The sequence below is a fragment of the Pseudopodoces humilis genome, chromosome 13 (genome assembly GCF_049639895.1).
Source record: "Pseudopodoces humilis isolate 2021_Gansu_Grassland_sample_001 chromosome 13, ASM4963989v1, whole genome shotgun sequence".
Classification (NCBI taxonomy): domain Eukaryota; kingdom Metazoa; phylum Chordata; class Aves; order Passeriformes; family Paridae; genus Pseudopodoces; species Pseudopodoces humilis.
The window spans coordinates 18,411,719-18,438,981 of NC_142212.1; the positions used below are offsets into that span (position 1 = coordinate 18,411,719).

Genomic DNA, 27,263 nt, shown 5'->3' on the forward strand with positions numbered 1-27,263 from the left:
CACATGTCTGTCACTGTGTCAGTGTCATTGTCACAGGACATGGTGTGGCTTGGGAGGGACCTCAGAGCCCACCCAATGCCACCCCTGCCACCTCCCACTGTCCCAGGCTGCTCCAGCCCCAGTGTCCTGTGTTTAAAATTCATGGAATATTGAGGAATGGCTGTGTTAGGAGGGAAGAGAGGGGCACTGGGCCAGCCCTAGGCACTGAGGGTGGCAGGAGGAAGCGGGGATGTCATGTCCATGATAAAACAGCAGCCAAGGCGAGAGGGATGGCTTTGCATTTTGTTTCTTAGAGCTATTTCTATCTTCTCTTTCACCTTCAGATCCCCGTTGTGTGTCTGGATTCCTGTTTTACTCCTTTGTAATCCCAAATCAACTTTCGTGCAACTTGCTATCCTGAATTTTTCCTTTCAGATTTAATCTTTTTGTGCTGTGATGTGCTCACAGAATTATTTGGGTTGTGAGGCACCTAAAGATCATCTGTTTCCCCCCTCTGCCATGGGCAGGGACACCTCCCACTGTCCCAGGCTGCTCCAAGCCCTGTCCAAGCTGGTCTTGGGCATTTCCAGGGATCCAGGGGCAGCCACAGCTGCTCTGGGCACCCTCAGAGCCTCCCCACCCTCTGAGTAAAGAATATTTTCCTTATATCTAATCTAGCCTTGCTTTTTCTCAGTTTGAATCCATTCCCCCTTGTGCTGTCCCCACGTGTTCTTACAAATGATCCCATTTGTTTCTAAGTGAACGTGCTCAAATGTTGACTGCCTGCTGTCCTTTAATGCCAAATATTTTCCAGAAAAATGGCACTTGAATGCCATAGACATTTCTGTGGCAGTTTCCTCAGAACAGGAGCAGAATCTCTAAAAATGTGTGTGAAATATTTGTGTCTTACCCTTCCTCAGAGCTTGGTTCACCCCAAGGTACCACAATTATCAGCTGTGTAACTCCCTGAGGCTGTGGTCTTGGTTCTGCTGGGGGAAATACGCAACAATTTGAAAATCAGTATCGAAAAGAGGTTTTTTTAAGACAGGGAAAAGGTGTAAAAGTTGTTTTTATTTATTAAGTATAACCATGAATTATGATTTTTGTGTATGTTGGCCTGTTATTATAGATCCTTGTCACAGAAGTTGCATCCTACAGGTCTGGGCATTTTCAGTCTCAAAGTTCCTCACAGGCAGATTAAAGAGAATTCTTTGTCAGAGACATGATCTCCCCTGAAAGGAGCTGCACATTCTGCTTTCTGTGTGATTAAACATTTTGCAAAATGATTTAATTTAAAGTTTAGTTTGGAAGCAAACTGTTGGGTTTGTGCAAAGGCAGGTCTGCAGTGCAGGCCTGGGGAGGGGATTCTCTGGTGGATTGGAGTTTGGCTGTGAGTAGTAAAAAATAAAATAAAAATAGAGGTTAAACAAGTGATAGAATGAAAGGTATTTTCATTTCATACGAAAAAAACTTCCACAAAAGTCCAAATTTCTGACACAAATGCTGATTTCTCACTCCTGGGTGTTGTGTTTACAAGCAGGGGCAGGGCATGGGTGGTCTCAGGGTGTAGGGAGGAGCTGGAATAGCACCAATCCTAGGGACAAACTCCAGCCCTTGATGAAAAAATAATACAATCAATTAATAGATAATCAAGTGTTAATAATTGAAATGAACTTGGCAATGAGTGTTTTAATATTTAAACATTATTCTGATAGATGAAAATGAATCACAGTATTACCTGACTGTCTGGAGGGATGCTGGGGAGAAATTCAAGTCTGCTCCTTAACACAATGGATCTGCAATCCACTGGATCATCAGCTGATGTTTTGTGGTTCAGAGGAGGTTCAAAATGTATTTCCAATGTGCTATCTCCATTTTTACAAGCATTTAGGCAAAAGAGCATCAATATCTGCAATGAAATACATTTGAAAGGAGTTGGGGTTTGCTTTTGGTGGCTTTTTATGTTTGTTTTGTTTTGGGGTTTTAATTTATTTTTTAGTGGAGTTTTTTGGTTGGTTGTTTTCTAGTTTGTTTTGATTGTTTTGTTTTGGGGTTTTGTTTATTTTGTTTTTTTGGTGGAGTTTGTTGTTGTCTGTTTGGAGTTTTTTAGGGGATTTTTTTGAGTATTCAGAGGATGTTGCCTTTATATTGCTGCTGCAGGTGACAGGGCAGCATCAGAGCCCATCCTTGGCCATGACCCCAGGAGATTTTGGGGTGCCTGGGCCACGCTCCAGCTCTGCTGGGCCAGTCCCAGCTGCCTCTGGTGCTGATCCAGGGCCGTGCATGGAATATTTTCCCAGCTGCTCTGACAGTGCCAGGATGAGCCAGGCTGGCTGTGACACCTGAAATCTGAAAGGAAAGAAAAGCAAGCCTGCATGAAGCTGCTCCTTCAGGAGTAGCTGAAAGATGAATTTACAAAGTGATGACTCTTGATTATTCCAGTTATTTTTCCAAAGGTTCTTCAGCACATTTTAATTTGAAATTTAGTTTTCTTGCAGTATTTCAGTTCTATAAATTGCTTCAACTAACACTGCAAAAAAGCTGGAGGATTGCAATTTTGTTATGTATTTTATTCATCAAACCTGAATGCAGGTGTTAGAATTCCTCACTGGACTGGATTTTTTGCTAAAGGCAATGAACAACTTTGGAAAATTCAATAGGTACCAGGTCACCAGAGGAAGCAGAGCATAAACTACACAGGATTATCTTGGAATAAGGAGTAAAGAAGGAAGTATCTTGATCTTAGATTCTGGATTTATACATGTATTTTTCCAGATAATTTTAACCTCATAAATTCATAGCAATTAATTTATTTCAGTCTTGAAACTCAAAGGGTTTCCAACTCCTTAGAAAAACCTGACTCTGTTGTTCTCATCACCTTTCCCAGTTCACCTTTCAACTCTAAATGCAAAAATTTATTGGCAGCAATTTGGATTCCAGTAGCTGGTGCTTTATTCAGTGGCTCTGCAAGAAGGTCTGGGATAAAAATTTGGACTCAGGAGAGAATCCAGAGGTTTTTGTCCACCTCATGGAAAGGAGCATTGCACTCCTTCTTGGATAGCTGCTCTTGAAGACATTTATAAGAAAATGTGGTTCAAATAGTCTGGAAATGAGGAGTGTGGCAAAGGGGGAAGGGATCTGAATCTCTGGAAAAAATTCTTGATGAAATAGCACCCAGTTTTGTGTTCCATTGTTTTCTCTCTGTTTTAATTTTGTTTAAATTTGTTTTTTTTTGGTCGTGGGGATGTGTGGTAATGGAGCTGAGTGTTTGACAGACAATGAACCGTGTAATGACAGTGATTAACATCCACTAAAGGTAATTCAGGTGGGAAAAAGCTCAGCAAATCTAATAAATGCTTCCACAGGAGGATCTGCCTCTTGAGGGGAAATACACAAACCACAAAAAGAAAACCCAAAACCCATTCTGGGATTTTCAAATTACTTCCAGAGACTGGACACGCAGATCCCTGATGGTATTCATGTGAGCAGAGCATCCAAATCCCTGGAAATATTGGTCCCCATCACGTCAGGTGCCTGGAGGAGTCGGTGTCCTGCAGGGATTGGGGACTTTGTGCTCCAGCTTTCAGCCTGCTGAGTGCCAAGGTTTTAAATGAGCTGTGCTGAGAACAGCCCTGAAACCGAGTGAAACAGAAATTAGGGAATGTTTCCTGCGCTCTGCAGAAGGCAGAGCTGGGCTGGGGGGCTGGATGGATGTTCAGACAGCTTTCAGCAGGACTGCTCCTCTGCTGGCTTGCACAAAGTCACCTCTGATTGTCTGCTCAGGGCATGTCATCTGTCACAGCTGCTCTGTCTGCTGGCCATCGATGTCCTTTTGGACAGATTTATGTCACACCCCATCCCTGCACCGTGACCAATAGCGCAGGAAACAATGAAGGAAGCAGATGCACATTATTTCTTAATTATTATTACTTTATTGCCATCTATAAATAATTTCTCTATTTTCCCCCCTCCAAAACCAGGTTCCTATTTGTTTTCTTTTTTCCTTTCCTTGTTGTTACTCTAATGGGCTGTCTCAGCTCCACAGCCATCAGAAATCTTGGCTTGATGAGGCTGCTATGAAACATTTAAAGATTTAAATTATAAACTCAGAGGGAGAAAACCAGTGATGCATGATTAGTTGAAAGTTTTAAACATAATAGTCGTATTTTTCATATGCACATACAGAAATGGCTTATGTCAACTGTAATGTGATTTTTAATACATATTAATAGAGTCTGTTGCAGTGTGGATGGTTTGAACACCTTTTGGCAGATGGCTGTGGTATTAGAGAACACACAGTATAAATTAATCATTTAGGGAAAGAAAACAATGCTGGAGTGCTAACGTTGACTCTGCTCAGAGATGCAGTTCCAGCACATCTCTCCTGCAACCAGAAAGATTAGAAGCAGGATTAAATTTGCCTGGGAAATGAAATAAATGAACAGATAAATTCCAGTGTCAGAAGGGAGCTCGGTGTTGCTATAGCTTGTTCACATCCCCAGCTGTGTCTCCATCTCTTAGCTCCTGGCCCTTCAGAGGTCAGATGGTGCAAAGCCAGGGCTGGGGCTCATCCCTGGGAGGGTTGGAGAGGAGCAGCATCCCCCACGTGGAGCCCCAAGGCTGTGAGGCTCAGGTGTGTTGGGTGTGAGGGATGGAGCAGCTCTGCTGGGAGGAAAGGCTGAGAGAACTGGGATTGCTCAGCCTGGAGAAGACTTTGGGATGACCTCATGGTGGCTTTTAGTGCCTAAATGTTCTCCAAGAGCGCTGGAGAAGGACTTCTGCAAGGGCCTGCAGGGACAGGACAGGAGGGAATGACTTCAGACTGAAAGAGAGCAGGTTTAGATGGGACATTAGGAAAAATGTCCCATGGGGAGGTCCTGGCACAGGTGCCCAGAGCATCTGGGGCTGCCCCTGGATCCATGGAAGTGTCCAAGACCAGGCTGGACAGGGCTGGGAGCAGCCTGGGACAGTGGGAGGTGTCCCAGAGGGGACAAACAAGATGGATTTGAAGGTCCTTCCCAACCCAAACCCTTCTGTGATTCTCTGTGGAAGGCAATAACCTTCCCTAAACTGCCCTAAAACTGATGTAAGATATGAAAGAAGTTGATGGCTGAGCATGGCCTCCTTTTTGTTTTGTGCTGTTCAGAAAACAGAATTAGCAGGTGATGAATCCATGAGTCCTGTAAGTGTATTCCACTTTCCAGGTAGTGGCCTGACAAATGGCAGGGATTTTGTAGGAAATCACTTTAGCAAACGCTAAAGGGCACTCATCTCTGAGCCAGAGTGCAGCAGCTGCTTGGGCAATTTATTGCTGTGCTCAAATTCCTAATCGAGGCGCTTGTTTGTAATCACTCTGCCTGGTAACCCTGGCTGGGGGAGTCTAGAAAGAGGTAGTTAAAGCAATCTGCATTTTCTCCCTTGGAAATCTTTGGAGCCATTCTCATTCCTTGAGTTTCCAACAGGAGAGGCAGTAGCTTTTGGCTTCTGCTCGGTCAGGATGATTGTCAGGGCGCTTAATGAGCTTTGTGCAGAGCGAGCGCTTTCGGAACATATGTGTGCAGCAAGAGCCTCGCTGCTGCTGGCTGGGCACGCTGCTCCACAGGCAGCCTGCCTCTCCTGAGCCTTGGAGCATTCCAGTGTTTCCAGACACCCATTTGGAATTAGGGATGATCATCGAGCTCATCCCTTTGAATGTTGCTCCGTGGAGAAGCCGAAGCGGAAAGGAATTCTAGCGCGAATCACAAGGTGTGAGCAAACTGCCTCTGTTTAGTGGTTAGGGCTGTGTTTTCTCTGGAAAGGGAATTGTGCTCCAAAGCTTTGAAAAGGAGCTTTGTGTGGTGAGGTGGTGGCTGATGTGAGTGCACAATAACAGGCTGACAGGTTTGCACTGTGCTCTGACACGTCGTGTCAGGGCTGCTGGAGATGGAGCCGAGCTCTTTGCTGGAGATGCAGCAATTGCAGATCGAGTGATATGTAATTTACTGAGCTGCTTGTTAATTCTGTGAGCTGATGAAATCTCCTGGGCATATAATTACTACAAATGTTTACTTGACTCTACCACATAGCTTGACATTATACTCCACAAGTTTGTACCTCACTGAATTATGGCCTGGCTATAAAACGCCACTATTAGGCAACAAAATATTAAAGAAGTGCGGATGAGACTAAAGGCATTTTAAAAATGCTTTCTACGCCTTGGAATTACAGCCATTCATCCCATCTCCTGCTGGTTACACACTTTGTAATAGCTATTGTTTCCACGGCTGGGGTTTAATTTTCCTCAGCACGTTGGCAGCGCTGGTGATCTCAGTATCAATCCTCCCAGCAAGGCTGCCGGAGCTGCGGGGAGGCCAGCGGGGAGCAGCCTGACTGACAGATATTTCAAACCTTTTTGTGCTCCAGGATTAGTGAAACATTCCCAGGCAGACCTGTTGGAGGGGGTGATAGGTGGGATCCTGGCTCTGTCACCTGCAGGGGAGCTGGGCTGGCTTTGGGGCCAGGTTGGTGCTGTTCCTCCCTGCAGGTGACACTTCAACCCCTGTGAGCGTGGGGCAGGGGAAGTGCCAGATTTCCAATGACTTTAGAGCCCCCCTCTCGCTGTTCACGGCTGAATTGCTGCTCGTGGGCTTTTCAATGACCCAGGTCAGCCCCAGAGCACAGGTGTGTGTTTGAGCTGAATATTTTGGAGTGTAGGGGTACCAGCAGGTGCTGGTGGGGCTCTGGGACATGTTCTGCAGCACCATTCCCATCTACACAGCAGTCCTGGGATCACTGAGCTTGGGAAAGCCCTCCAGGATCATCGAGTCCCAGCTGTGCCCCAGCCCAGAGCACTCAGTGCCACCTCCAGGTGACACCTCCAGGGATGGGAACTCCAAACCTCCCTGGGCAGCCCCTGCCACTGCTTCTCCACCAGGTCTAACACCAGAGGAGCCACACTTTGAACTGGTCTGGATGTTTTCTGGAGTCCTGGATTGTCCCTTTGGATAGGAAAAGTGGTGCTAGGGACAGCACCCAGCTCCTGGGATGGTTCCTCCTCACCTGCAGATTCCTTTCAGCAGCCCTGGAGCTGATTTTGCAGTGAGTGAGAGCCACTCCCAGACGCTTGGGATGCCCAAACTTGCCCTGAATCAGTATTTGTTGAAAACACTGATTTCTTTGAGTGTGAAAGTCGTGTATCCTTTATGCCCAACAAGCTTCTATGAGCCCATTTAAACATTAGCTAAGCTGAGAATGAAAACAACTTTCACTCTAATAAAGCCAAAGTTGCAAAATTAGAAATGCTGTTATTAAAAAAGAAAAGCAGACAAAATTAGGAAACAGAAGCTTCATGTGTTCCTGGATTAGGAGATGCTGAAGACGTTACCTCCAAAGGAGGAATCTTTGTCTTTGGTGAGTTCAGCCTGACAGAGCTTGGATTTTGGAGAGGTCTCTTGGGGGTGGAAGCCCACCTGGAGCTTTCACTCTTTATTTTTTAATCTTCTGGCTGCTCCATAATGTAAGAGGCATTTTAGAGCAGCTCTCAGGCCTCCCTGATTCCTGCACTGGTTCAAAGGATCCGTGTGTTGTCAGCTTGGATTTACCTGCCTGGTGCCCAGGAGAGTGCCAATGACCTTGGTTTGTGGTGAGTGGATCTGAGGGAGGCAGAGGGAATGGGGATACAGCTGTGTTCTATTCCTCTCAGGAAGCACACAGCGTTGCAGTTCCTTGGTGGTATTTATAAACACGTAAATCGCATTAATAAATCCCCCAAGAAAGATTTTCCTGAGACAGGTAACAGAGAGTGGCCCCAGCCCTGTTTTTCTTCACCAGTTGCTTCTGTTCCTGGAAAGGCAGCGAGGTGTTGTGGTGCATGAGCGGAATTTGACAGGTTTCCCATGGAAACAGAAGATCAGATTTTTATTTCTTCTTTGTCAGTGAAGCTGATGTCAGTCAGGAGCATCTGTGCTGTCCTCAGAGGATACACCCTGGTGTAGGTTGGAGTAAGTGAGCGCTGAGTCCTCCTGTGCCCTTGTGCTGAATAGTTTGTACAGTCTTGTCTGCCTTAATGTATCTTATTTATATATATTTTAAAAAATTGCTTGGTGATATGATAGTAGTATTTTCTTTTTGAAATAAATTCCCGCTGTGGCTCCAGCCTGGGGAGTTCGGGCAGGTTTGAAATACTCTCAAATGCAGATTTTGCTGCTTCGCTCTCTGATCCCCCCAGACTGCCACTGCCATCGCAGGGTCCCCAGTTCCCTGCTCGGGGCTTTGAGACCCAGACTCTTTCATTTCTTCCCCAGTGAGTTTCTGTTCCAGCCTCACAAATTCTCCCAAGTCCCTGTGCTGCCTGTCTCTGCACAGCACTGATCTCCTCACAGCTGCATTCCCGGATTTTTCCAGCACCAGCCCTCTCCCAGGATCTGTTCCCTTGCTCATGGATGTGGAACAGCAGCTGCTGTGAGGCTCAGCCTGGTGCTGCACCAGCCTCGTTTGGTGCCTGCTCCCATTTCCTTCTGTGCTCCTCTTGCTGCCTCCTTTTTCCTGAAACCTCCCTATCTCCGTTTCTCATTCCACATCCTCTGTGCTGCTGCTTCTCAGCACTTTTATCCCTCCAGCCTCATGGAACCATGGAGTGGTTTTGGGTTGGAAGGGACCTTAAAGCTCATCCACCCCTGCCATGGCAGGGACACCTCCCACTGTCCCAGGGTGCTCCAAGCCCTGTCCAGCCTGGCTTTGGGCACTGCCAGGGATCCAGGGGCAGCCCCAGCTGCTCTGGGCACCTGTGCCAGGGCCTGCCTACCCTGCCAGGGAGCTCATCCCTTGCTGCCTCCTCATTTCTGCATGGAGAGGGTCCCCGAGTGTCTGTACCAGCTGCTGAAACAGCTTTGCTCAAAAAGCATTGCAGTTCTTGTTTCCCTTTTCTACCTCCAGTGTCGAACTGGCTCGAATGAAGAGCTGGGTTTGGGTTCTTGTCACACTAACTTGGCTCTGCTGTTTCCAGTATGGAAATAGGTGAGAATCTCAGTCACACCTGGACCAGGTAAAAATTAGTCAAGTCACATCTGCTTTATGAAACATCAGTTGGAGCTTTTCCCCAAGCAAGTCAAGCCTTTGCTGGCATTGGGTCAAGCCAGTTGTCTTTAATGCTGTTCCCAGGGTTGCCTGCAGTGAGGGACAGAGGGAACAATGCTGTGCACACCAATGGCAGAATAAACCCAATGCTTCCCTGATCCTGGTTGGGAAATCCCATAAAGCATCCCAGAGGCATTGCTGGACCTGGCTGCTGACTAGGAAAAATTCTGAGAGCAATATATGTGTAAGAAACCTGTTTGAAATCCGTGTTTCTCAAGAATTCTCTCATTCACGTCATGAAACTCACCCTGCCTCTATGTAAACCTGCTTAATATTGGGTTGTGGTATCATTTACCTGGTCTACTCCTCTGTAATTGGTGGGAGAGAAGGAAAAAAAATCTCAAAAATCTCTTTATGAAGTGCTCTGCCGATTTACCATGCCATAAAAGAGATGTGCCATAGTTAGTACTAAGGTCTAATTATGTAAATGACATAATTTAATAATCATTATTAAATCCCAGCAAGCTTTATTTCTTTCCCTTATTGTTGATGGTTGTCCTTGATAGGAAAATGGCATGATGCCTATCATAAAAATTAATTTTTGTGGGGTTTTCACACCATTGCAGAGGCTTGGAGTGCAGGAGGCCTCGCAGGCGAAGGCAGAGGCTGATTCCTCTTATCTTTGCAAGAACAAATGCTGTCCACAAGGAGAGCAGGGAGGGGAGAGAAAACTCCCACAGCAGCAAATATTTAATTAAAAAAGCTGCTTGGGCCAACTAGTTGTGGCAGCAGCTGCTTAAACAGAGATCTGTCCTCTAAATAACTTCAGCTAAATAAAGGGAGGAAAAGGAGAGTGGAAGGGAAAGCTCCAAGGGCTTGTGCTTTAATTGCAAAAGTGGGTTTCATTTTCACATTTTGGTGTCTTCAGTAGCCATAAGCTCCTTCTCTGCCTGTTTGGAGGAACAGGATGTCTCAGGCTCCGGGAGTTTTACAGAGAGGAGTGTCAAGAAAGGCAGTGCATCGCCTGCTGCCTGTGTTGGAGGTGTACAAGGTCTCATGAGGAATGCTTTTCTGCCACATAGAATAAAGCAGAGTTTAGTAGGTACAGAATTAACTCTTTTCTGGCATCAGGGAACCTTTCAGTGGAGTTTAGTCAGGTTCCCTGACTTAAGGAGGGGTTAGCTGTGTGTCTCTACTGCAGCAGGGCTGGCCTTGTGCCCTCGTGCCAGGAGCTGCCCCAGCCGTGGGGAGTTTTCTGTGTTTAATATCAGACTCCTGGTGAGCTCCCTTTGCACCTTCTGGAGCTGCCAAGCTGTCACCTGCACTTCTAAAGGGTTCATGCCACTCATCTAACAGGAAATGTTATTTATAATAACCTGGTACCATTTTTAGGGAGTACCCCAGAGCGTCCCTCAGGCTCCCAGCTGCAGGCCAGTTCCATCACAAATGTGGTTTGACCGAGCAGTTGGGCTGGGCAGGATGAGGAATGGGAGGTGTCCATCCATGGTCTGCATCAGGAGAGCTCTTGGAAATGCTCAGATCCATAAAGAGTAAATCCACAAGCAGTTCCATGCTCTGGGGACATTTCCAGGCTCAGGGCTGCAGGGAAGTGTGAAGGAGCAGAGGTTGTCAGAGGTATTTGAGAGACAAGTGTATGCAAGGCCTTGTGCTGACTGACTCCTCTCTGGGATAATTTTAGGGGTTTTTAGCCACTTTCTGGGTAGTCTTTATTAGGAACATAATTAGTTTTTGTGAGATAATGATTAGAGGGCATTAAGTTTATCCATGATGTGATACAAAAGAGATTTGGCAAACAGTATTGACAATTACTTTTATTTTTTTTTAAGAAGGCAGAGCAATGTCTGTGATGCTGTAGAAGCTCTGGGTGAAATCTGTAATGCAGTTTTCATGCATGTGGCATGAAAAACACTTCTCCCACCATGCAAATCATTGATTAGAGCAACACCTCTGCAGGTGGGCTGGGGAGAAAAAGCCACCCTTGTTCTGAAGAACTTGGTGTTGTGCACAGAATGAGCAGCAAAATCCTGGTTTTGCCTGTTTGACATTCAATGTGAAGCTTCCCCTTGCAGTTTTACATAACTTCAGCAGATTTTAATTGTTCAGGCAGAACCTTCCACTCCTGATATTTGCTTGCTGTACTTCTAATTTGATTTTATTTACTTTAATTTCCAGCAAGGTGGAGTAGAGTTTTTTTTTCCAAAGCTGGGGGACTATAATGGTGGGTTTGTGCTCAGTGCTCACAAAGTCGCATCATGGGGAGCGAGCAGCAGCCCCAGCTTTTGAAACAAAGATTTCATTTTAGGTGAGTGGATTTTGCTGCTGCCACGGAAAGCAAAAACCAAAATAAAGGAAAAAGGAGGCATCTAAATTGCCCTCTAGTTACTGGGCACTTCTCTGGGTTGTTTCTAAACCTTCTTGTGTGGCCTTGGGGGATACTTCACCAACCCCTCACGAGCTGAGGGAATAGATTTAGTTTTGCCCAATTTCCTTCAAAACATTTTCCCTGGTAAACAGGTAAATCATATTTTTCCAAGCAGTTGTGTTTCTCCGAGGCTTTTAGGCTGTTTGAACAGTGTGTTTTGCTGCCTGTGTTGCTTCCTCATTGTTTTCTGCACAGCCACCTAGCTGGAGTCAAATTGAATCTCTAAAGATCAACTGTGCCTTAAAATACAGCCAGGGCTTGAGCTGTGCCTGATGAAACATCTCCTGTGATCACCTGAAGGCACTGCAGTCACTGACAGCTGCTTCTCTGCATCCTGCCAGTGCTGAAAAGGTGATGAATGTGGATCCCGAGGAGAGAGAAGCAGAATTACAGAGTCTCTTCCCTTTCTTTCACAGCTACAGTAGATATATTCAATATATTGTCAGCCAGCTGTCTTTGATGTGGTTGATGGATGTTTTGATTTAGTACCTTGGAAAAAAAAAAAAGGTATTAATGGAGAAAAGCAACTGTTGCAGCTAGAAAATCATTGGGGTTTGGAGTGTTTTGAATGATGCTTTTCCCTTACAATGGTAAAACTGCTGGAGCAAGTACAGAAAATTGCTGCTGTGCTCAGAAATAATCCTCGCCTTATCAACAACTTGATTTCCCTGAAAGATTTGCCAAAAAACATTTCCATAGCTATAGGAACAAAATGATGACCAGATAAATTGCAGCATTATGCTGTTTAGGAGAATGTCTCAGGCACTCCTGGTATGATTCTGAGCTCTTTCCTCCCTGGAGATCCTGACAAAAAATTTGTCCCATCTTCTTCATGAGTCTCTAAAAGTGAGCTCCTGAAAACGCAGGTGAAACAAGTCTCCCCTGGGTGGGCTTGGCTGCTCAATGTGGGCTTTTATTTAGGCTTATTGGGGGTTTTGTTGAGCTGGGAAGTTCTTCATGGAAAAAGGAAATTGTTGTAGATCCCAGCTGAAAACAGGGAAAGTAGGGAATGCAGAATTGGATGAATTATCCATGCATCTCTAGTGCCATCCTGCTTGCTCAGGTACTCAGATTCCTAATGCACAAACTGGGCCAAATCCTACAGTTATTGCCATAAATCAATTCCTGTGGTGGTACTGCCTTGGCAGACTGTCAGTCCCACTGGATCCTCCTGTAGAATCAAACCAAGATTCCCCAGCTGAGAGATGCTGCTCCTGTCCAGGCAGGCACATCAGGATTTCAGAGTGGTGTGGATGGTGTTTCACTTGAACCCTTAAACACTTCCATGCAGCATCTGTGTGAAATCACATTTCACTTGATTTTTAATATTCTTTTTTTTTCCCTAAGTAATCCCTTGTATCTCTGGCAACATAGAAAATGTTGGAAGCTTAATGGCCTTGAGTTATTGGGGAAAGCGTGGGGAGATCCTCCACGAAGCTGCAAGAGCTAATCTCTGTTATTGCACAGGAGGAGAATCAGAGGCAGGCAGAGAGCACAGAGCCTGCTTGCTGTGAAACTCTCCGTGGTCACGAGTCACTGGCTGCAATTTAAATTAGGAACACGCAGTGTCCCAGTGACTTTCAATGCCATTGTGCTGAGATGCAGGGTGAAACTGAGAGAGGAGATTTGCTGCAGTTTTGGGGACAGTTTTTCTTGGGGTTTAAGATTTTGTGTGTGAAACCTGCCAGGATTTTTCTCTCAAGGTCTTGGGAATACACTGAGCATCTCCTGAGTTCTTGAGGCAGAGAAGCTCTGTGAGTGTGCATTTTTCCTGGCACAGATGAAGCAGGGGAGCTCAGATTCAGGGGTTTTGATATCTGACAGTATTGCCAGCGCTGTACATCGTGAGTGAGTTCACCTGCCTGGGATGCAGCAGTCAAAGATGATCCTTAATGGATGGAGTGGGAATAATAGCTGGTTTCTGCTGTTTATAGAGGCAATTCATTTGCAATTAAACCCCCTTTTCCCCCTGTTCGTGTTGTCACCTCGTTGCCAGCACAGGGAGCTCTCCAGCAAACACAAACCCACACTGTGAGAATCACCAGCACCAAGTGGAGCTCTCAGTGCCCTGCTGTGTTTTCTGCCGTTGTCAGGTGATTTTCCTGGCACTGGGAAGGTTCCTGTGCCTGGAAAGGAGCCCATCAGGGGCCAGGTGTGTAAATTTTCCCCCTCCTTTACTACCTGAGAGAGAGCAGGGCTCCTCCTGTGGCAGAATCCCAAGGAGCCCTTGGCTGTGCCTTTGGAGTGTGTTTTGTGCTCTTCTCCCCCAGCTTTCTGCTGACTGAACAATCCCATTAGCCCGAGGCCTGCCAGAGCTCTGCCTGCCACATCTTTGCCCACATTTCCCAGTCAGCAGAGCCCTCCTGGCTTTGTGTGTGCCAAGGATGGCTCCAAGCAGGAGCTGGAATGGCTCAGACTGGCTGTGGCATGTGCTGGTCTCCAGGAGAGCTTTTCAAGGTGAGGCAGGGCTGCTTCGAGGAGTTGCTTTACTATAACTCATGTTTGTTTGTATTAACAGCAGAAAGCTCATGATTTTCCCATTATTATGTGTTTTGAAAGAGGCAGGATGAAAATACAAAAGAAGCAGGCACCTTTGCAAATTCATGTTGAAATTTTGGAGAATTTGCATCACCTCTATTGGCAGAGGCTGCCATTGGCAGTGTCATCTGAGCACAATCTGCAAGCTCCTTTTCCCTTTTCCCTTTTCCCTTTTCCCTTTTCCCTTTTCCCTTTTCCCTTTTCCCTTTTCCCTTTTCCCTTTTCCCTTTTCCCTTTTCCCTTTTCCCTTTTCCCTTTTCCCTTTTCCCTTTTCCCTTTTCCCTTTTCCCTTTTCCCTTTTCCCTTTTCCCTTTCCCCTTTCCCCTTTCCCCTTTCCCTTCCTGCCTGCACAGCCTCATCCCCATCACCCTCCCCACCTGCTGCTGTCCTTTGCTTCATGCTTGACATGTGAGCTGAAATGCTAATGGCCATTGAAAATTCCAATTAATATAAAACTAGTTTTGGCCAGAAATGTGCTAACCTCGTTCAGGAGATGCAGCATCTCCAGGAAATGCAGAATGACAAAAGCCTCAGACAACAGTTGAATTTTTAACAGGCTGTGATTTCAGGTGTGTCTGCAAAGCTCAGATCTGGGCTGGTTTGTGGCCAGCAAGGAGGATGATGGTCACTGTGTGTTTGTAGGTCACAACATTCCTCTACTGCAGCCTTGTCACCTCGTGCTGCAATAATTTCTGGGTTTTCATTGGCTAAAAAAGGAACGATGTGTGGACAAACCTTCATGTGAAGGGGATAAACCAGACACACAGGAGGGGGGATTAGGCTGCTCTTAAAGCAGACCTTTATTTTATGGTGCCTTGTACAGGAATTATGCAAAGTACACTTTATATTGCAGTGAAGAAATACAGTCTAAAATTTCAGCAGGGTACTTTTAATTCCACTCTAAATACCTCAGAAACTTGCTAATTAAATATGTGTGGGTTTCTCAGAAGTCTGCACGACATCTCCACAAGCAATTTGTGCAGCAGGATGTGGTACAAACACCTCGAGTGCACTACATTAAATCCAGATTTTCCCCTGAAAGAGAGGTTGGTGCCACAGTAGAACTGGAAGAAGGCTTAAAGGAGATGAATGTAAAAATATGGATTAGTTCCCACTCAAGGAAAGATTGTGTCTAGAGACCTACACTTGTCTGCAACAGGAGCTGCTGTAGTGGCCCAGTGCTCCCAGTGCTCAGAGCTGCTGCCCAGTTAACCCAGCCCAAAAATGAACTGGAGGAGCAGTTTTTCGTGCAGTTTTTTGTGCAGGGAGGACAGGCAGGGAAGTAATCAATTAAAAGAGGAAAGGCACTTAAATTTCTAGAGGAAAGACCTGTTGGTATTAAAGAGCAGAGGTTTGATCAGATCTGGCCCAGAAACTCCCCAGACAGCTGCAGGACAGAGGATTTCTGTTCCCCCTCTGTGAGCCACTGTGGGGTCACCTTGTGTCCCATTTCCCTGCTGTTCTCCTCTTCAGATCACTACAGATGCTGGTGTTTACTCACATATTTCAGAGCATCCACAAGGGCAGAATTTGGCTGCAGCTTTGTGTGCTCCTGCTGGAAGGAGTGACCACGAGGCAGGTTATCTCAATTTACTGGGAAGAGCCATGTCAATAATGCCATCACTAAAGTTTAAGGAGTTATCCATCATCAGCAATGGCCCAGTGGCACAGTTCACATTTGTTCCTTTGCCATGAAGAGGCTAAAGCAGGTATTGATTTCCACCCTGGATTTTTTTGGGAGACTTTACTGCAAGTGCTGCTCAGAGGCATTTGGAGGTTCCAGCAGGTCTGTGGGGCTGGCAAACCTGGGCTCCTGAGTGTCTTTGCAGGTTACAAGCCACATTTCTCCAGCCTTCCACCCCTGTGTGTGTGTAAAAGCCAAGCAAGGCTTTAACAAATGTGGTTCTTGTGCTCAGTGCTTCAGCTGCCAGATGGACCAAGCCAATTAAATCAGCTCTCCCAGGTGCTGGGCCATTATGTGGGCACAGGGATGACCAGGAGAAATCATTTATTGCTGACTTTTAAAACATTTCAGAGCATAGGGCGTGATCTGATGAGACTTGACAGGATTGCACTTCAGAATTTTGTTGGGAGCAGATAAGGGAGCATTTGTGAGAAGGGATAGCTGGTGCTGGCTGCCTGGTCCTTGTAATATAAAGGCTGCAAAGGAAAAAAATCATAGGAATGCAAAAGCTGCAAATGATTTGCTTTCTCTAGAAGTAGCAGGTTACCTATTGGTCCAGGAGAAGGTATCTTTGGTCCACTGAACTCTAGAGCAGCTTGGTAAAAGTTTTGGATTCTAAAATGCTCGTGTTCCTCTTGCTTCCCCTCAGCTCAGGGGACATCTCTGACAGAAACACCAGAAATTGAGTTTCCACAGAGTCAGCCCAGGCTGATATCAAACTGAGCCAGCCAGGGGACAGCACAGTCTGTCACCCTGCCCAGCCCACAGCTGACCTGCTCTCCCAGACAACCAGCACCTGGCAAGCTGGCCTCCCAAGTTCCTTCTTTATTCCTTAAAACTTTGGCCCAGGGAAATGAATTCCAGCACACACTTTATTGAATGGAAGGTTTTACTGCTACATTGTGCTACAGCTTTATATACATATTTCTTTTTTAATTATATTCATTCCATTTTCAGAGTGGTTTTTATGTTTGGGAGCTGAAAGATTGATGGATTACAAAATTGGGAAGGAGCAATAGTTGCAATCATAGTTGAAACACATAAGTTTTGTGGAATAATGCTGAAGTTGTGTAACTACACTGAAAACTTTTCCTTTGGATGTGCTGTCCAATGTTTATGAAGTCCTTGGCAAGATAAATAGTGCATGGACTTTTCTCACCGAACCTCCTGAGTGTGGAATTGCATCTAAAACCAAATCCCTCTGTGCCTGTTGTGTGCTGCAGTGTGTTTGGAAATACTTTGCCACGGAAGGAAGAGCAGCTTTCTGATTTGGGTGATTATTTTAATCACCTCCAGCATATGCATCATGGGCTGCTTTTTTAAGAACCAACAGCATCCCAAAATAGGTGACTGGGGAAGAGTCAAGTGAAGGTTATCTTCTGCCTGGAACTGACACTGGGATGTCAAAAAGCTTTTAGGGGAAAAGCAATGGGTAAATTGACACCTGAACTAAAATGGGGTCCTTATGAATATTCCCTCTCTTTTCCAAACTCTCGAGTGACTCCACACATTGTGGGGTTTTCCAGGGAAAAAAGGGATCTCTGGCTGCATAAAAACTGGTGCAGTACATTTACAGCAGAAATGCAGCAGAAATCTCCACCTTTCCCAGGTAATTGCTGGAGTGGGGAGCTCCTTGAGGTGTGGCAGAGCTCAGAGGTGATTGATTGAGGGGATTGATTCATTCTTTGAGCTCCCAGGACCCTGCCTGAATCCCAGAGCTGTCATCCCTCTTCTGGGAGCTGCTCTGAGAACACTTTGGAGCACATTTCCTTACCTGAATTTTCTATTTTTGGTGAATTTTCTATTCCCCACTTGCTGGAAGGCTTTTCAGTGCAGCCCCTGTGCTCTGTAGCACCGAACTCATCTTTTCCAACATTAACAATTCCATGTGAAATCATTAAACAACCAAACTTTTATTTTTTCCTACCAGAAAGCATTTTTTTTTTCCCCAGAGTTTTTTTCCTGTTGTTCCATAACTGGGGCCACACAGGAGGCTGCAATTTCTAATTACAAATATTTACCAGTCCTGTAACGTGTCACTGAGAAATTAGACCTGGTTCTAGCTAATGAAAAGCTCAGCCAAGGGATGCACCAGTGTTAAACTGTGGAGATCCATTATTTTCCTCAAGATTTGTGCTGTACAGGACTTAAACAAGGAACATTTGAAGAGGGAACCAAAGAGCTGAGGTTGATGCCATATTTAGTAGTGCATTATAATTTCTCTTGGAAGAGGTAGACCCGTAATCTGGGAATTTTGGCTGTCATCCTGCTGCTATTTATGAGCAATTTTAATGCAGTAATTACATGTAGGGAAAATTGTTCACTAGGTTGATGAGATAAATGGAAATTTAATCTTTTTCTCTTGTTGTCCAATATTTTTATGACATCCTTCTGGAAGCAAGGGGATATAATAAAAGAATCTGGAACTCCACTGCTCCTTGGAAATGCTGATAGTTTGAAAGATTTGCTCAGTGTAAGCTAAAGGCAGCTCATTAAACAAACAAATGAGATGTCCTTAGAGCAATCAGTATTTACTATTAACTGAACAGCACAGTAAATAATGAATTGCAGGTAAGGAACTACAGATTAGTATTTGCAGTGAATTCAAATTACTTGACTTAAGCCTGGGGCAGAGAAAAGCAAATAGAAAGATGGAAAGAGAAGGAGGATGGGTAAAGAAGGGAGAGGAAGGGTTGCAAATGTAACATTTGTTGTAGCAAATGTGTTCATTTGTTGTGCAGAAGAAAGGTTTTCTTGGGCAATCTGGTGCCCCCATCCCTGGTGCAAGTGGTGCTGCACTGAGTCCACGTGGGAACAAAGGAGGATGTGGAATTCCTGGGAAAAAGGAATTGGGGGAGGTTTTATAAATTTTTTTCCAGTACCTGAAGTGGGGTTACAAGAAGGCTGGAGAGGGACTTTGGACAAGGACATGGAGGGACAGGAATGGCTGCCCACTGCCAGAGGACAGGGATGGATGGGATATTGGGAAGGAATCCTTCCCTGGGAGGGTGAGCAGGCCCTGGCACAGGTGCCCAGAGCAGCTGGGGCTGCCCCTGGATCCCTGGAAGTGTCCAAGGCTGGACAGGGCTTGCAGACACCTGGGATAGTGGAAGGTGGTGCCCCTGCCCATGGCAGAGGGTGGGAGAAGATGATTTTTAAGGTCCCTTCCAGCCCAAACCATCCTGTAATTCTGTGAAAAGCAGGACTCTGGGCCTGACCCAGCTTGGAGAGCAGGGCTAATGATTTCCCCAAGGTCAGGATTTTACAAATGGGTCCCTGGCACTCTCCTACCCCAAGGACAGAGCTGTGCTTTGGCACCAGTGAGACCACAACCTGCCCACGGCTGCCAAGTGCCTGTACAGCTCCCCCAGTCATTGCTCCAAATTACTTAGGCAGCGAAATTGTTCATTTGCTAGGAACTGGCACAAGTTGAGAAGTTTGGGTTTGGAGTTTAATCATCATTGGAGAGAGAGACATTGTGCTGCCTGAAGTTTGGGTGTGTGGCTGTGTCTGGAGCCAGGAGGGATGGATGGGCTGTCTGGGGGATAGTGCTCATCAAGGACAGGGCTCGGGGTGTTTTGGGTGCTGGAGGTGAGGGAAGGTCGGGGATTTAATCAGGATCTCAGCAGTTTCACCTGAGGCCTGGTGGGACAGCCAAAGCTTGGCAGCCCTGCCTAAATGTCACCTTAAAAAGGTGAAGAGCTTGGCCCAGGTGTCTGCAGGGAGGATGTGCCTCACCTGGCTGCCTGCTGAGCTCCAGCAGCACCCAGAACAAGGCACAGAGGAGGGACCAGCGAGTGGGGCACGTCAGGGGAGATGTGTGTGAGGTGTTGGCATTCCATAATCGCTGTCACAGCCAGGATGTTGCCTCTGCTACTCCACCAGGGATAATAGCCATAGGAGCAGGAGGCTTATCTTGCTGGGAGGTTGGTACGAGGTAAATATTTCTGCAAGGAATCTCTTGCTTGATTCACATCACCCCAGGGCTGCACCTTGTGGAAACCCCTCAGAATAATCCAGCCGAGGTCCAGCACGGCTGCAGGGAGGCTTCCAAGTGGAATTATCTGCAGGATGTGCACAAGTCCATCACTGCTGGTCCCCCTGTGCTGGCTGCTTCCAAATGCTGGTGCTGTCAGCATTAGTATTCAAGCCAGGGAACAGGAGTGAGGTGCTAGACAGGCCGACTAATTACAGCAGCCTGCAGAGGCAAGTCGGGCTGTAGCACATGATGAAGGATATCCTGCTTGCTTGGAACGTTGCTGCTTTGCTCTGGCACTTCATTAAAAAAAATAAGGAAAAAAAAAAAAAATAAGGTATGAGCTAATTGGTTTGGTTAAGGAACCGAGCTGTGCTCTTGTCTTTTTCTTGAATTTAATCTGAATTTATACAACGCTTTGTGACACTCATCTAAAACAAAACTTGCTGTGACCTTAGCAAGCTGCACACCTCCTGTAATCCCAGCTCCCCTGCCTCTGGCTGCCATCCTGACCTGCCTGCTCCTGTCCCCAGAGCTGTCAGCAGATGGGGGAGAGGAGGCTCTCGCTGCCCCCAGCCCACCATCTGCAGGCAGCAAGGCTGGTAAGGTTTTTATGAGCCTAAAGTGCAGCTCTGCATCCAGAGGGATTTCTGTCAGAGCATCTGTTTTACCGCCGGTGGCACAGATCTGGGGCTGGGCGTGTGCCAGGAGCAGGTGAGGAGGGGGACAGCCCCATCCTGCAGTGACAGCAGCCATCAGGTGGCTGCTGGCTGGGGCTGCTGCGTGTCCTGTGTGTCCCCCTGGCTGTCACACAGCCCAGGTTTTGGCAGGCCGAGCTTTGGAAAGCTCTGCTGCTCACAAGTCAGAGCCAGGAGAACTCAAACTGAGGGAATATCGACAAACAGAACTACTGGTGTTGCTTGATTCTGGCTGATTTACACCCAGGATAGCCTGGGGGTACCAGCTGAGCCTGTCCCCTGTCCTTGTCCCCTCCAGTGCCCTTCTGCAGAGCGGGGCACTAAGCAGATTAGTCAGCTTCTTCCATCAGCAAATACTCGGGGCCTAAGATACTTAAAAGACATCTGGTTTTTAGCCTCATTTCCAAACAAACGAGGCTTATGTGATTATCGTGTCTGTCGCTTGCCCCTCGTTGGCCAATTTCAATCCTCAGCCAGGGATTTTGGTCTCACAGATGTGAACTCCCAGGAAGTTTTGGTGGGCTGGTGACCGTGTGAACAGGGCTCATCCTGGAGGGAGGGCTGCAGCACAAGCTGTGCTCATCTCGGAGCCCATGTGAGAGGGAATGTGCTGGGGGAAAGGGAAACCTCTGTTTGTAGGGAAAAGAGGGGGAAACCCCCAGGCACTGGAGGCTGTGGGCGGTGTGGCTGAGCTCGGCCTCTGCTCCAGCTGTGCTGGGCAAGCCCAGCCATCCCCAGTGCCACCTCCCGCTGTCCCCCACGCCAACTGTGATCCCGGGATTGCTTCGCTGATCCCTGGATTAACGGGGTGGGATGTGCAAAGATCCGAGAGCTGTGTGTGAGGCAGGCTCAGCCGGATTGCCCTGGTGCAGGCCATGGCCAGGCCCTGCCAGGCTGGGCTGCCTGCTCGGCCCGTGGCTCCTGCGCGTGTTTTATCAAAGTTATCCCGACAACTGAGGTCTGCATTCTCCTGAGACTGATGTCCCTTAGCTCTGTTAGGGTGCACAGGTAAACACAGCTTGTGCTGGTTAATAATTCACTCAGGTACTGTGGGTGAAGCTGGCGGATGGAATCCTCCCTGAACCCACATTTGCAGAATCACAGAACCCCAGAGTGGTTTGGGTTGGAAGGGGCATTTAAAATCATCTTCTCCCACCCCTTGCCATGGCAGGGACACCTTCCACTGTCCCAGGCTGCTCCAAGCCCTGTCCAGCCTGGCCTTGGGCACTGCCAGGGCAGCCCCAGCTGCTCTGGGCACCTGTGCCAGGGTCTGCCCACCCTGCCAGGGAAGGATTTCTTCCTGATTTTTGATCTAAATCAGAATTCTTTCCTTGACTTCTCAGTGAATTTCACTTAAGTGCTCTTTAGAGCTGGATCTGTCTCCTTTTCACAGCTACACAACATGTTTCCCTTGTAATTCAGAACCTAAGGATGTCTAATGGAACGTGTAAAACCCACGTAGAGTAGTTCTGGGACTAGTGGGGGAAAAGCAAAGGTTTCATGTTCTGGTTCCTAGTAATGAACTAAATGAGATTGTGTCCTTCTTTAAGCAAAAATGAAAGATAAAAGACAAATGAGATTTATGAACAAGGTCATTAGTGTACCAAATTTCTCTCATTAGATCTGTTACATTACTTTCCAACTTACACAACTCCCATTAGTAAAATTTATGAACTGGAATGATTACAAATACACCATATTCCAAACCATTCCTACTTTTAATTGCCAAACAGCAAAAAAATAATTATACTTCTGTGCTACAATCGAGCTGTACTTTTGTGCATGTGTTTTTATGTTAGGATTTAAATAGAGGCTGTTCCTGAAGCCAGGGCATGGGGCGAGAGGAAAATGGACCATTTAGTGCTATTTAGCTGCAAACCTGAAGCATTGCTTTAATTTTATAACCGTGTCAGAGCCAGGCTGATATTGCAGGCTAATATTGCTGTTTGTTCTCTCCACCAGACTCCCACTTTCACATCCCTGTGCCTGATTTGAAGTGACAGTGAGCGGAAGCATAAGGTATCTCTCATTCTGTTTGGACTCCTTGTTTACAGAAGAGTGATGGAGATGCTATTAAGCACAAAAGGCATCACCATATGCCTGTTTTTCTTTGTATTGAGTTTGGCAGCAGCTATTGAAATACCATTATCAGGTGAGTTGTAGCTATTTGCTGTGCACTTTGCTGTTTTGTTTGGTATTCCTTTGCAGCTATCCCTGAAGGAAAAATATTAAATCCTCCTTTCCAGTTGTGTTCCATTTGGAATTTAATCTTGCCACGATGTGGCCTTTGGGAAATTCAGGTCTGATCAAAAGCTAAGCTGTTCTGTTTGGGCCTGCTTAAATGGAGCAGTAAAGTTGTCTAATAATGTCTCTCTGGTGTTTGCCATCCAACACAATGCTTAGCTCCAAGGGTTTGGGTTTGTCCTTCACTTCAGTTCCTCATTTTGGCTCTGAATCCCCCTGAAGCTTGTTTGATGTGTGTATATCCCTCCTTACTTGTCGTGCAAGCTGCTGTTCCAACCTGGGAAAGGAGCAGGTGGATGTCTCAGGGCAAATGTTGGTCCCCAGAGAAGGATTTCACACTCCGAGTCCTGCCCCAGGGAGCAGCTCCTGCATCCCCCACCAGCTGGGATGAATTCAAACTGCTTGTTTGACACGGATCATGAGCTTCCAGGACATGTGTAAAATACAGGATGAGGCTCACAGGGAAAATCCCAGGAAAGCCAGAGGACCCCTCTGCCTGGAGTACAGCCCAGACCTCCCAAGCTTTGCATTTTTCAGACATAAATGGACCAGGAGAGTTGAAAACTGCATTTTACTTTGTTGTTTCGGTTGCAAAAAAACCCCAAACAACCCAACAAAGCAAAACTCGACAGTATTAAGGGTTATGAATTATGGTGGGGAAAAATAAAGAAGTAAACCTAAGGAATAATAAATTTAGGGGGTTTTTTCAGGGTCTCAGAGTAGGACATGGGCCAGTTTCAGGGCATCCTGTGGATCTGCCATGAGCTCTTAGCACTCTGGAGCCTGCCAATAGCCCTGGCTCCAAGAGGAAGCCAACTGAGCAGGTTTATAGGATATTTTTGTAAAACTATCCAAATTTACATTGGGAAGTAGAGGTTTCTAGGTTTTTTCCAGGAAGGAACTGCAGTGGCTCCTTGTGTTTCAATAAAACCAAAGTGGAGCTATGACTGTAAAGCATAAGACAAACTCTCTGAGCGTCCACTGCTTTTATGAACCTACCCAAGGGAACCACCTAACCCTTAATTACGTGTAAAGAAGCATTTTCTATTATAATAATAAGTTATTTCTGATCAGCAGAGCTGGTGGGCTTGTTCAGCTTTGAGGCCGTGTGATGTGACAAGACACCGCATCTCACTCCAGCTTTGAGCTCCCTGGATTTAAAGAGCACCCAAAGAGCATTTTAATTCTCTTCCTGGCTGTTTATAACAATGGGGTGATCCTATTATCCCAGCTCCACTGCAGGGAACATTCTCCTTCCTCTGTTACACAGGCTTTTGCAACACTTTAATTCCCTCAGAAAAGAAATGAGAAGTTAGTGCAGCCTCTGTGCGTGACCATGCAGCTGCAGCCTGGGGCAGGTACTAAACCAGCCTTGCAGTCCATGGGTTTTGTGGTAATTTGATCCAGGATGGAGGCAGCAGTTTGCTACTTCATGTGTGCACATCTGTGTCTGGATTGAATCCAGTTACTGACCTCACCTATGAATAAATTTGCCAGGCCACATCTCCGTGCTCTGGTGTGGTCCCAGCTCCTCTGTGGCCTGGGTGGGTTTGGAGGGGAAGGAGGGTGGGCAGTGTCCCTCTGCCAGGCCTTTCTTTGGCCACCGAGGCAGTGCCAGTGATCAGAGTGTGTTGTCTGTGCCAGGGAGGTGATGATCATCTTTTTCCCAAGGCACGCCTCACTTTCTGCAGCAATAATGCGATGCTGCCATTGTCCCTCTCCGCTCAAGGGGAGCCCAGTTTGGCTGGGACAGTGTTTTAACCCAATTCCTCTTTGTGTTCAGTTTCCCAGCTTCCAACAATCACGGAGCAATCCCACACCCAGGTTGCCTACCCCTTTGATGAGGACTTCACCATCAAATGTGAAGCCAGAGGAAACCCCCAGCCCACGTGAGTACTGCTTGGAGAAGCAAACAGAAGCTGAGTTTGCTTTTAAGCTTTGCCAATCACTGTTGTGTCTGTCAGGAGCTGCTGCACAAAAACCTGCTCGTCATCCTCACTGGGGTTAAGGTTTGGATTTCCTTTCAGGCCGTTCAGCTTTTGTTGCTCCATCACTTCCTGTGAATAGATATCAGCATGGTTTTCCTTGCTGGGGGATGTTTCATTTCTCTGGCACGTGCCAAATTCACCCCATGGTTTAAAAAAAATTCTTGTCTGGGTTGTGCTGCAAAAGATGGGTAATCAAAGGGGCCCAGCTGTTCCTCTGCCTCTTCCACAGCAACCCTAAAAATCCCAAACACATTAAACAGTGTATTCAAACACCACATTTGCATTTTATCAGATACCTTGTCTGTACCTAACATCAGCAGGGCCGTGGTGATGGTCCAAATAGACACATAAGGAGTTACTCAGATAAATATCCAAAGATAAGCTCTGTGCATTTTACACCAGTGTGGAAAAGAGAAAGATTTTTAATGAAAATGTGATTAACAAGGGTGCAATAATAACACAGTAAAAACTCCTCCTGTGGCTTTCACCACTGAATGGTGTTTGGGCTAAATTAATAGCTGGTTTGAATGTAATTTTTTCTCTTTAATCCTCCACTTCTCCTTTCTTTGCAGTACAATTTAAATTTTAAAAGACATTCTTTTATTTAGATCAAGACAATGTGGTAATTTTTAATTGAGCTCTGAACGGGGATTTGTAGCATGATAACAAATTCCCTTTGTTCCACTGTTTGTCAGTGCATCAATGAAAAGTTTTCTGGTGTGTTTAAATGATGAGGTAGTGCCTGTTAGGTATGGGGTTCCCATATTCCCCCCATCCTGGAGCAAGGCAATTTGGCCAACAACAGTTTTGTTTACATTATTTATTCTCTTAAAACAGAAAAGAAAGGCACATCTGCCACTAAATTGATGTTATGTTGTAATTTCCAGCTGCCTGATTTTAACTCAGTTTAGGTAAATTCCAATGCATCGGGGAATTACAGCTGCAGGAGCTGCGACAATTCCTTCAGCATTCATCAAAATCACTCCCCAGCAGCATCAAAACTACAAATGGTTTCTATGGCAAGGAGAGACTCAATGGAATCATCTCAGTTTCTTCTGATTCAGTCACGGTGGAGGGTGGGAAAAGCTCTGGTGGATCTTTGCCGTTCCAAAGCAGCAGCTCCACCACAGCCACAGCCTTTGCAGAGCTCCAGGTCCTGGGTGGCTTTCCCAGATGCTCTGTCTGTCATGTCCTTGCTCCAAGCCCTGAGCTCTTGTCTCATGTCACAGCCAGCTGTCCCCAGGCAGAGTGTGTGGAAGGAGAGATGTGCCCGAGAGGCAGCACGAGGCAGAGGAGCACATTCTGCCTCTCACCTCTCCTCTCACATCGAGTTTTTCCTTTTCTTCTGGTAAAACCCTCTTGGCCTGACATTTACCCCTGGTCAATACCAAAATGCTGCCCACTGTAAACATTTCTTTTATTTTTCAGCTTTAACTGGACTAAGGATGGAAAACCATTTGATTTATCATCTGACCCAAGGATAGTTACATCTAACAACTCTGGAACTTTTGTGATCCAAAACCGGGGAATCATCAACAATTTCCAGGGGAAATATCGCTGCTTTGCATCCAACATGCTGGGAACTGCCATGTCAGAAGAAATTGAGCTGATTGTTCCAAGTAAGTGCTTTACTTTTGGTTTGAATTTGTAATTATTACTTTTATTATTGAGAATTGTCTTTCCTCAAGGTAAATGGGAAAGAACCACTCACTAATGTGATGCGTGGCAAAACATAAGTTGTTTGTATTCAGTGAACATTCAAAGGAAAAAGTCGTATTTTCTTCCTTGGAACGGTTTAATTTAATTCCTGGTTTTGAGGACAGAAACCAAATCTGGATGCAGGATTTCAGACCACTGAACTATCAACTCCCACAGGTTATTACTGCAAAATAGAAATGGATGCAAATGTTTGAAAGCTCCAGGGGAAGTGATTTGATCAACTGTGAGTTCATTAATCTGATGTCAGCAGCATTCAGGGTTTGGGATAAATACTGATGGGGAGAAGAATAAGCCCTGGAACTGAATGGAAAACAAGGTTAAAAATAAAGCAGGGAAAATTACTGATCCTAGAAATTTGTGCTTCCACTATTAGCATGGAAGAAGGACAGAGGGGGAAATGAGGGATTAAGGACCAGGTTTGTAGAAGTGGGATGAAATTCATGGATAGAATCAAAGGATCATTAAGGTTGGCAAAAAGCTCTTAAAATCACTGGGTCCAACCCAGCCCAGCCACGTTCAACATTCAACCATGTCCCAAAGCTGAAACAGCTGGTTTGTACCAATCCATTTAATCACCTGTAGGCTGGAATATGAGCACACATTTTGGTTCCAAATTCAGGATTGAAACATATGAAATGAGAGGAGGAAAATCAGAAGCAGAATCTTCCCAGTGGGAGCAGAAAGGACAAGAAGCTTCCCCAGCTCCGTGATGGAGCAGGGTGAGAACCTGAAGCAGGTTTTATGATTCAGTTCAGTGGCAGAGATGGAGAAAAGCAGCAGTGCAGTGTGTTTTTTTCAGATTAGATCCTGCATTTCCAAGCTCCTGCAGTATTTTGTTATCAGATATCTGACAGCTCCATGCTCAGGTGGAATCCATGTGGCAGGGGATGCATCCACAGCCTTCTCAGCCCCACAGTGGCAGGAGGTGGCTGCTTTTGTA

General features: G+C 46.1%; 1 protein-coding gene across 11 annotated transcripts in view; it reads left to right on the forward strand.

Moving 5' to 3' along the window:
- The window catches only part of CHL1 (cell adhesion molecule L1 like), a 126,173-nt gene that overhangs the window by 52,274 nt on the left and 46,636 nt on the right, over positions 1 to 27,263 (forward strand). For 9 of the 11 annotated variants that reach the window (XR_015773725.1, XM_088062047.1, XM_088062046.1 and 6 more), the window contains 3 exons: positions 22,335 to 22,524; positions 24,400 to 24,505; positions 26,033 to 26,223. Coding sequence is in view for 10 of the 11 variants with exons in the window: in XM_088062047.1 (XP_087918173.1) it covers positions 22,434 to 22,524; positions 24,400 to 24,505; positions 26,033 to 26,223 (388 nt within the window). In the remaining variant the exon portion in view is untranslated. Of the gene's footprint in view, positions 1 to 19,475; positions 19,636 to 22,334; positions 22,525 to 24,399; positions 24,506 to 26,032; positions 26,224 to 27,263 lie in introns of those variants that run through there. The other 2 variants (XM_088062051.1, XM_088062048.1) reach the window with 2 other exon arrangements.